Below are 11,289 nucleotides of genomic sequence, written 5' to 3' on the forward strand. Positions count from 1 at the left end.
TGAGATAACAATTAAAATTAAGAAAATAAGCTCGCACCTTATGACAGGAGATGTTGGAAATGTTCTCCTGCACCCACACATTTCTGGCATAGTCTTAGGAAACTGATTCACGCGCATCAGTTCGTCTTCCGTAATTGAGGCTATTTCTCTCCGGATATGTTCTTTAAGTTCGTCCAACGTGCAAGGGTTTCTTGCATATACTTAATTTTTTAAGCTCCCATGTAATAAAAGTCACAAACAGTTAAATCAGGGGAACTTGATGGACATAAATTTCAATTTTAACTTTTTTTGTAGTCTGCCATGCTGAGCTCTTGGAAACATCGGCTTCTTGTCCAAGTTGTCTTAGGGATTTTGTAGGCATATGTTTTAATTTTTCTGAGATTTCACTTAATTTTTCCTCCTTGAGAACACGGTTTTTAACACTTTGCTTCTTATCAAGTAAAATGGAATAGAATATTAATTTATTGTAATCCAATATGTGTTTTGATACATGCATATTACAACATTAAACAATTAAACTTGTTAACTATTTCAATCTAATTTTTAAATTGTAGTTTGTTTTTTCTTTACAGATTATTTATTTTGTCCTAGACGTTAACAGAGTTACAGGACATACATGTATCTTACCGTCCTTAAGTTATATTAGTGCTTAATTGTCTCATCAAGTCTTTATAGTGGTTATCCTGCCATTACAACAATTTATCTATTCCTACATTTAATATTATATTTAAACCTACAAGTAATTATGTCTCTTATCCTTCTTTATTTTCATTAATGATTGTTTCATTTTTATTATTTCCGTTTGCCACATACTTTTTAGAATACAAAAAATTTCCATTCCTTATTCAGTAATTTAACAATTGTGTAGAATTCTTCCTCTCCTCCTGGGCATAGTTTTTCTTTATATTATCTTCCTAGATATTTTAATCTAATTGTCTCTATCTCCCTACAAACTCCCAATAGATGCACCTCTTCCATTATTTCCCCACAAAGTAAACAACGGTTCTCGTTATGTTTCTGTCTCTGACCCCTATTCTTATATAGTCCCATTAGCCACCACCCCATACTTTTTACTTCTCTGTTAGGGAGCCTTTCTTTCTTAAGTGACATGTTTAAGTAATTTTGAATAACGTCCTTTTAGTTTTACATTCTGCCATAATCATTTACTTCTCAATATCTTTCAGTCTAATCGGTATATTCTTGCACCATTTCTTGTCTTTCTTCTGTACCTCTCTATCCCAATATTCTCCCATTCCTATTCTATCAAAGCATTCTTTTAACTTCAGTTAATCAGTAGTCATCAGTTAATTGTTTCATCTGGTGTTGATATGCTAAATGCTAAATTTCTTAATCTCAGCCAGTGTTTTATTATCTTCCCAGCTGTATCTGCTTGTATGCTCATATCCTCACATAGTATTCTTACTCCGCTGTTAGCTGTACATTCTGATATATCCATTATTATTTTGCAGAATTTATTACTAATCACGTCTAGTTCTTTTTTATCTACTTCAATACGCCATACTTCTTATGGAGTAAAGAACCCGTTCTTAATTTATTTACGAGTTTCCGCACGGTCTATGCGGAGGGCGTACACCTGGAAATTGTATTATAGTTCGCCTAACGCGTGTACACATGTGGAGGCATTATGATACTTATATCCCGAAGTAGCACTTCACAACTCGAGAACAGTTGGAGCGACAGATCAACACTTAATACACGTTCTAAGCACGGAGTTGAACTGCGAAGTGCGGGCATTCCCGTGCTGTCACTGTGCTGTGTAACGGGGAGTGATGAGTCAACGGGAGGCAAAGAAGCTGGTCGCACCTGCCGGCCAACCGATTACAGAAACTCACTGTAATATAATGCAAGGCTTATTGTCTTTGTTGTTGGCTTCCTACCGGTATGGCCGGACTTGGAGCACCTGTGGCATGGAGTTGGAATTTTCATGTGAGAATCACGTGGCCTCAAGAACAGTACTGGCTGAATCAGCTATTCTCCGGACCACCTTTTGAGCATACTAAAGCGGAAGTGAGTGTATAGATCAGGGGATGGCACGGACGACAGGGGCAGCGCCTACGGTGTTGTCACACGGTAGGCGAGGGGGCAAGGGGGCGTGCGCTACTCAGAGCGAGTTTTGGCAATGGTGCAGTCAATGCGGAGCTGCCATACTTACTCACTCAGTGGATGTCCTGAACACGTGGGTGCAGTTTCAGTCATAGTCTGTTTAAAACAGCAGCGAGAGAATTTTAACAGTGTGCTTCGCTTTTACAAAAACAGTGTATGTGCGTATTGTGTGCTAATTCATAATTCTTGTAGTCTCTTGCACGTTTGTAGGTTTCTTCTTACTCGTTGCAATGGATGCAATGGATCCGAACAAAAATTCACCAGACTGTTATCAGTTGAAGAAGAAACGCAAGATTTTTACTTACGGCGAGAGAAATAATATGTCTGTTTATAAGCATTTCCGAGCGAATAGTATTGACGGCGGGATTAGTTTACCTCGTGTGCTGACCCCGATCTGATTCCGACTGGGTGTGCAGCCACTCGATAGTGACACAGATTAATTACTGAGGCACAAGATAAACTGATGCTGAAACCTCCTGCATAATAATAATATTTTTATAAAAATATATTTGTAATCACTAATTTATTAAAATTGTACTGGACAAAACGGAGGCGGGACAGGTTTTTCTCCGGGTACTCCGGTTTTCCCTGTCATCTTTCATTCCAGCATCACTCTCCAGTATCATTTAATTTCATCTGTCAGTCATTAATCATTGACCCAGAGGAGTGAAACAGGCTTCGGCAGCCGGCTCAATTCCTGTCCTCGCCGCAAGATGGGGCTTCATTTATTCCATCCCTGACCCGGTCATTGACTGGAAAACAGATTGTAGGTTTTCACATTTAAAATGTAATTCAGTAAATTAATTGTTTAAAGATGTAAGCCGTTAAAAACTGTATGGGATTCTAACATGAATACTTTAATGTACTAATTATTTTAAATTCATTCGAGGTTCAGTCCGTGAGCTGTGCTGTATTATAGTGGTGGAGTACAACTTTGAATCGCGCGCCGGCTCATTTGGCAACCACCGCGAGTGTGACGAGACAATGACGTCACTTCCGGTTTAGTCTGCTCAAAAGGTGGTTCGGAGAATATACCTGAGAACAAAGGTAGGATATTTAATAATGATGGACAACCGAGCGTCTTGACGTGCTACAGCTATGGAGCCAAGCTCTGCGTTCGGGAGACGTATGGGCTCGAACACCACCATCGGCTGTGGTTTCCCGTTTTCACTTCCAGACAAATGTCGGGTCCTATTCATAGCTCACAGCACAGCCATCTTGATATACAAGCCTGCTACAAAGTTGTGAAGTCACACGCTTGGTGCCAAGCCTTCGTCTTCGTGAGAAATTCGTATACTACTGATACGATACATTTATCATAATATAGCTGCCTCTGTGGATCATTGGTAGAGTTATGGACTCCGGATCCCAAGATAGCGGGTTCAAACCCGACAGAGGTAGTCGGAATTTTGAAGGGTGGAAAAAAAAAAAGTCCCTTCAACACTCCATGTCGTACATTGTCGGTATGTAAAAGACCTCTGGTGATACATTTGGTATTTGCCCGACAAAATTCATTAAATCTCAGCCATCGATGCCCAAGAGAGTTTCGGATTACTCGGTCTGCCATCTAGTGGGCCTAGAGTAAAACGGAACGTCGAAATTGACGAGCAGACAGCCAGATGGCATCAAATTGAAATGTCTGCACACGGTAGCTGAGACCATACGATTAATGTTATCATCATCATGACTCGTTGGCTGAACGGTCAGCGTACTGGCCTTCGGTTCAGAGGGTACCGGGTCGGGGATTTTAACCTTATTTGGTTAATTCCAATGGCACGGGGGCTGAGTGTATGTGTTGTCTTCATCATTAGTAGAGTAAATAGGACAGTTCGGCCGCCACCTCCACCTCTGGCTCTCGGGAGAGGCCTCCACCTCCCGCGGGAAATTTGAATTTTGGCGCTAGATTTGAATTTGTAAAGACAGCTGTCATCGACAACAACGCATCGCTAACCTCACTGCTGCCACCTTGACGGGCCTAAACCTCAGTGGTACCAACTTAACCTAACTAGCGCGAGATTTGAATCGGTAAACAAAGCCACGTGCTTTTTGACAGACAACAACGCATCGCTAACCTCAGTACTGCTATCTTGACGGACCTAAACCTCAGTGGTACCAACTTAACCTAACTAGCGCGAGATTTGAATCGGTAAACAAAGCCACGTGCTTTTTGACAGACAACAACGTATCGCAAACCTCAGTGCTACCAACTTAACCTCACTAGCGCGAGATTTGAATTTGTAAACAAATCCACGTGCTTTTTGACAGCTGTCGTCCGCCATCTTTAAACTACAGAGCACCGTGCTGGCCTCTTTATCGCAGTAGTTGCAAATTCGTCACCTGTCATCCGCAGTGCTACCGTCTTAACGGGCCTAAACCTCAGTGCTACCAACTTAACCTCACTAGCGCGAGATTTGAATCGGTAAACAAATCCACGTGCTTTTTTGACAGCTGTCATCCGCCATCTTCAATTTATAGAGCACAGTGCTGCCCTCTTTAGCTACTTACCTTTGAAATGTGGTGGCGGATAATTTGAAAAATGCTTTTTGACAGCAGCCATCTTTGAACACCGTGCTGCCCTCTTTAGCTAGATACCTGTGGTGGCAGACAATTCTACGTGACAGCAGCCATCTTTGAGCACAGTGCTGCCCTCTTTGTGGTGGCGGGAAATTCCACGTGCTCTTGTTTGGAAACAAACTCACGTGCTTTTTTCTGACAGCTGTCATTCGCCATCTTGCATCACAAACCTCAGTGCTGCACTCTTTAGCTAGATACCTTTGAAATGTGGTGGCGGCAATTTGAAAAATTCTACATTCTCTTGTTTGGAAACAAACCTATGCGCTTTTTTGACAGCTATCATCCGCCGTCTTTAATCCAGAGAGCACCGTGCTGCCCTCTTTAGCTACTTACCTTTGAAATGTGGCGGCAAATTCTACGCGCTCTTGTTTGGAAACAAAGCCATGTGCTTTTCTGACAGCTGCCATCCGCCATCTTTAATCAACAGAGCACCGTGCTGCACTCTTTAGTTGAAATGTGGTGGCGGCAAATTCCACGTGCTCTTGTTTGGAAACAAATTCTACGTGCTCTTCAGCTGTCATCCACCATCTTTAATCAAGAGAGCACCGTGCTGCCCTCTTTGTGGTGGCGGATAATTTGAAAAATTCTTTCTGACAAGCAGCCATCTTTAATCCAGAGAGAACAGTGCTGCCCTCTTTAGCTACTTACCTTTGAGGCGGACTATTTGAAAAAAATCTATTTGACAAGCTGTCACCCGCCATCTTGCATCGCAAACCTCAGTGCTGCACTCTTTAGTTGAAATGTGGTAGCGGATAATTTGAAAAAAATTCTTTTTTGACAAGCAGCCATCTTTAAACTACAGAACACCGTGCTGCTATCTTTATCGTAGTAGCGAGCAATTTAAAATCTAGATGCTTTTTTCAAACAGCTGCCATCCGCCATCTTTAATCTAGAGAGCACCGTGCTGCCCTCTTTGTGGTGGTGGTGGTAAATTCCACGTGCTTTATAAACCCACGTGCTTTTTTGACAGCTGTCATCCGCCATCTTTAATCAAGAGAGCGCAGTGCCGCACTCTGTGTAGTAGCGGATAATTTGAAAAATTCTTTTTGACAAACAGCCATCTTTATTCAACACAGTTACCGCTATCTTACATCGCTTACCTCGGTGCTGCACTCTTTAGTTGAAATGTGGTGGCGGTAAATTCGAACAAGTTTAATCATACATCGGGGGAGCTAGAGTAAAGCACGTGCTGCAGTTAAGGCTCTATAAGATGGGTATGCTTAGCCGCCATTTTGGTTCATACACGCACAATGAGGCATGTGATCAAACTCTACTTCATCACATTGAACGTATCGCTTTAATCACCACGTGCATGGACAGAATAGTGCTATATTTGTGTGTATATGTATTTCATTATGGTGGGTTGTTCTGCACCTAATTGTAATAATGTCTCTAGTGCGGGATACAGGTTGTTTAGATTCCCTTCTGAAAATTCTAGGAGAGCAATCTGGCTTCAAAACTGTAGACGTGACAGGTGGAAACCAACATCGACTTCGAGGCTTTGTAAGGTAAGTTATTTCACATTAAACATTGGGTTAGAAGTACTCTACCTTTTTAATGATCAATGCTGAGAGTCTTTTTTTTTTTTTTTTTTTGCGCTATAGCTTGCCTCTTTGTTATCGGTATTTCTTTCAAGTATGCACAGTACGAGCAATTATCACTTCTTATGCATCGAAATTCGGATACAGCTTTGGTCTGATCAAAAAGGGTAGACTACCGATAATAGCCACATAGATTTAGTAGAAAGGTTGTCTGCATGGGAATAATGCCTGATCATAAAATACTAAAACTTCCTCATAATATGCCTAATTCAGAATAAAAGTATATTAGGCCTATATGCTGATGAATAGCATACTTAGGAAGGTCATACTTCTGTCCACCCAAGTAAAGATTTGAAATTTTACTTACCGTTTAAGCAATATTCCATTAAAATAATGTCTATGTGTACCTTACCACTATGATATTTTAAATATTGTCTCAATAATCATAAGCCCTTGATAGTTTTGATGTGGAGGTAGGTAAGGTGTAAATGTTTGAGGATTTTGTTTTGTTAATAAATAGGCCTACACTTAAGATTTTGTGGTACCTGTGTAACATGGTTGCAAATTTTAATCAGGCCTAGGAAATAAAAACTGGTACCTACTTCAAATCAGTTACAAAATTATAAGTACCAGTTCAACAATAATGTCAACAGATATGAGTACCATTTTAGGTATGTGCATATATTTTGAGCATTTTAAAATGCTTTACTGTAAGGTTCATATCTGTAATGATGGGCATCAGTTATTATAAAAATATCATAGAATGGTACCTATTCTAAGCAGAGAAGGGGGAACACTGTTTCTCCCTGCTTAGTTGTATTCATCTATCTAGCAGAAATGTCTGATATGAAATGACCACAGTACTAGAACTCATGACATTGTCATACGAACATAGAACGTTAGGTCTATTGCCATGTTTCTGCTTAAAATATTGAAATTCATGATGTTTCAGAACAAGAACATGAGTCAGGAGATGGAAAAGCCATTGTAAGTTGGTTCATGACCTTTTGTAGTACCGTACCTATTTCAATCGAGGTTCCAGTATTATTTACAAATGAGTCCAAATTAATCTTTCATTGTAGTGGACACATCAATTCATTGTAGCAATGATGGTAATACATTTATTCATAAAGGTGAATTTTCTTTACCAAATTCAGAGTGAACATGATAATGCAGAGAATGGTTAAAAAATACAGAAAAAAATGAATGTATCTGCTTTCCCTCTTAAAATCAAATATTGGATAGGTCTGTTTATAGTGGATGTACTAGTGCACTAGTAGGTACGATAACTAGGTGAACATTATTTATATTGATTCATAATGTGTAAATCCACAGATATAAAAACTTGTACTATCTTGTATGAGAGATGCTAACTTGAAATGCAGGGCTAGCTTCTTTCAGTTGGGGATCTAGATTCATAATCTTCATGTGCAATGTTTTCCCTTTTAGGTACACTTTGAAGATAATCAGTGGGAACATAAGAGAGCAGATGGTTGGAAAAAACTGAAGCCTAATGCAATTCCTTCATTGTTTAATGTCCCAAATCCCCCCAGGAGACTTTTATCTGCCAGAAAGTCTCAGTATAAGGTATGTATAATATTATTTGTTCTTCCTCAAATGACTGAGGTTTCCAAACTGACAAAGAATACCATAAAATATAAATTTTGTTCAGAGTACAGAGTAAGAAATAATATTTCTATTGATAATGTACAGAAAACAACGAAGCAGCAGATAAATTACTTTAAATATGTTTTAGCACAGATGTATTGTTTAACAAACAATTATAAATTTAAATGTGTAGTTTTTCTGATTGCCTAAAATGAGCCAGTCTTTAATTATTCTGACAAAAGGAATGCCTAGTGGAAGGAGGATATGTGAGATCACTTTTATTTCAGATCCATTATGTGCTTCCTTGTTATAATAATATTTATATTCTCTTCCAGAAGACTTCACAAGATGAAAATAAGCATTCAGAAGGGAATGTTTCTGAACAACAGCTTCAGAATGAAGAAGGCTGTTCATCAAATAGTGAAGCCTTTGGACCTTCTACTAGTTCTACAATAGCAGAGTTGCAGGAAGAAATTAACTCATTAAGAAGTGAACTTCACAAGAAAAATGTATTAATGAAAACATTTCTTAATGATGAACAGATCTCAGCCTTAGAACACATGCCTTCACCATAGAGCAGTGAATCCATTGTTTATGGTTTAAAGCTTAGGTTCAGTTTAGGTATTCACGGCTACAATTATTTACGTAGCACAAATTATCCTATCCCTTCCTACAGTAACTCACTAAACGAATTAGACATTTAAGAATAGAGTTTGGCATTTTTAAAGACCTTCTTGAGCCTTTGAGATGTAAAGTATTAGATGTATTAGACAGTGTGTGTACTCTCTCCATCGATGAAATGGAAATAAATAAGTCAATTGATTTTAATAAGCATGAGTATTCATTTTGTGGAAATATTACTCTTGGTGATACTGAGTCTTTAGGTAACCACATTACTCTTATTCTAATCAGAGGTGTAAAAAGTGCTTGGAAACAGGTAATAGCATGTGAAGTAACAGGCCCTTCAACCAAAGGTGTTTTACAAAAACAACTTATTGAAAGATGTATTCATTTTTCAGAGCTGTGTGGCCTTCGTGTTGTCTCTATCTCTTCAAATATGGGTAGTAACAACAGAGCTATGTGGGCTGCTTTTGGTGTAGAGGTGACACGAAATGAAAGTCGAAGGAATGTCAAGTTGAGTATTAATAATATGAAATTTATGTTTTACCAGACCTTTGCCATCTACTTAAAAACTTGAAAAGTGCAGTTTTAAATACAGGTCTTCATCTCCCTCAGTCACTTGTAGGAAATGAAGGGCTTCCGAGTAGCTTTGTATCTGTAAAATGTATTGTACAGCTGTGGCACTCGGAAATTGATAAAAACAAGGAATTGAGATTACTTCATTATTTGCAGAGAGTTGATGTGGAGCCAAGTCATTTTAGTAAAATGAATGTTGGTTCAGCTGTTCGCTTCTTTTCAGTAAAGACAGCAGCAGCACTACAGTTGACTATAACATAAAAAATGTTGTCCCCTGAAGCATTAACTACAGCATACTTATGTCGGTTAATTGCACAGTGGTTTTCAATATGTTCCTCGAAAGTTGCAAAGGCAGGTGTGACTGGTAAAAACGAAAATTTAAATTTTCAATTCCTTAGTCGATTTGTACAGATCTTTCAAAATATTTCAATAAGTAATGGCTGGAAACCTCTGAATACAGGAATGATTATGTCAACATTGTCATTGTGTTCAATTTCAGAGCAACTTCTAAATGAAGGATATAAATTTGTGCTACTGCACAGGTTTATGCAAGATGCTGTTGAAAATATTTTCTCACAAGTTAGGAGAAAAGCCTGGTTCTTGTCCTTCTGCACTACAGTGCCTCAAAGCATTGAAACTTACAACAGTTTCCCAATTTATCTCGGATGTAAAGAGATCTTCCTATTTTAGTGACAGTGATTCATTCTTAATTGATCATATACCACAAAATATACCATCTGCACCATTTTCTGCCTCAGTTCCTATACCACCTATGTCATCTTTCATTGACAGTACCGTACTGCATTTTCTTCTGAAACTATAGTATTCAATTCTACTTCCTCAGACATCACTTCAACTTCTGCCTTTAATTTGCATCCCATTGATGTCACTGCACTAACTTCAACTTCTGTTGATCAGTATCACACTCCCATTGACATTGTTGAACCCATTTCTCCTTCTGTTATTGATCTGCATTATGCCTCCACTACCTCTGCTACACCTTCTACTTCAACTGCTGAATTAAACCTGCATCCAACTCCCACTGACATTACTACACCCCTTAATGCAGTAACTGGGGATCATTCAATATTCAGTTCTGCCCCCAAAGTCCAGCAACAAGAGTTCAATATACAAACTCCTCAGTTACAATATTTGTCAAAACTAACTTCATATGACAGAAATCATTTGTTCAACATTGGTGGCAATACAACAAATGCATTACTGAAAACCAAGATCTGTGATATATGCAGACAGTTTTTGAACTATAAGCTTTCTGAATCGAGCTCTGAAACATTAGTAAATTTTTTAAATCTGGGTGGTCTAAAGAAACCAAATTGTGAAGTTATGGATTTAATTTGTAACTGTGAGGTCTTCTATAGGGACTATAAGCATTTATATAATGCAAAATGGTGCAAATCTTGTAATAGAAAATATTTTGAGTGATAAATGTACCAGTACATATTTTCCAATGTGTTGTAATTTAAAAGAAAAAAATTGTTAGACATTTCTTCAAAATTCGATCCTATGCTGTTGTGGACTTCAAGAAGAATGTAACAAAACGAGGTAAAATGTATGGGACTGCTTCAGAAAAGAAGAGAAAAATGTAAACAAGGAGTGTTATTGTTTTATAAATACTGTAATAAAGGGAGACAGTAAATTTGTAAAATATTACTTAAATTTCATATTTTTAAAAAATGTGCTGCCTAAGTAAGTTAACCAATGTTGCAACCCTTTGAAATTTAACAAAGTGAGTTGTGTTGAGAAATCATAATACTTCTCCTCAAACCAGAGGAATCTCTGTAAAAAAAAAAAAAAAAAAAAAAAGAAGCTACTGTTAACTTTGCCTAAGTAAAAAAAATTTCAATATTCTCCACAGCTCGTGAGTCACTCCCCTTACAAGTCACTGTAACTGATTATCAGTGCAATACTCCAGGCTGGGAGAGAAGATTCAGCTATAGAAGTAGTTACTCTATTCCTGTTTTCTTCCTGAATGTAATTTATGATAATATTTGTTTCATGAATAAACTCAAATCCTCTGTTAATTACAACTGCATAAGCTGATGAGATGCATAACATTCACTAAAAATTAAGTTTATTTTGCACATAGAATGTCCTTTTTAAATACTGGTAAATAAGAAAAGGGGCCGGCCTCTGTGGTGTAGTGGTTAGTGTGATTAACTGCCATCCCCGGAGGTCCGGGTTCAATTCCCGGCACTGCCACGAAATTTGAAAAATGGTATGAGGG

General features: G+C 38.3%; 1 protein-coding gene across 1 annotated transcript; it reads left to right on the forward strand.

Moving 5' to 3' along the window:
* Positions 1-4,332: 4,332 nt before the first annotated feature.
* Positions 4,333-11,018, forward strand: LOC137496969 (peroxynitrite isomerase THAP4-like). Its single transcript, XM_068225191.1, has 3 exons — positions 4,333-6,206; positions 7,689-7,826; positions 8,183-11,018. Exons 1-3 carry the CDS (start codon positions 6,042-6,044, stop codon positions 8,420-8,422), a joined length of 543 nt encoding a protein of 180 aa, XP_068081292.1. The 5' UTR covers positions 4,333-6,041; the 3' UTR covers positions 8,423-11,018.
* The last annotated feature ends 271 nt before the right edge of the window (positions 11,019-11,289 follow it).

Source organism: Anabrus simplex, chromosome 1, assembly GCF_040414725.1.
Source record: "Anabrus simplex isolate iqAnaSimp1 chromosome 1, ASM4041472v1, whole genome shotgun sequence".
Classification (NCBI taxonomy): domain Eukaryota; kingdom Metazoa; phylum Arthropoda; class Insecta; order Orthoptera; family Tettigoniidae; genus Anabrus; species Anabrus simplex.

What these genes read in the sequence shown, in the direction of transcription:
- LOC137496969 (XM_068225191.1), top strand. Translation starts at nt 6,042, where the DNA reads ATGTATTTCATTATGGTGGGTTGTTCTGCACCTAATTGTAATAATGTC. An exon ending in CGACTTCGAGGCTTTGTAAG is followed by an intron (nt 6,207 to 7,688) that starts GTAAGTTATTTC and finishes TTTCCCTTTTAG; the next exon opens with GTACACTTTGAAGATAATCA. An exon ending in CCAGAAAGTCTCAGTATAAG is followed by an intron (nt 7,827 to 8,182) that starts GTATGTATAATA and finishes ATTCTCTTCCAG; the next exon opens with AAGACTTCACAAGATGAAAA.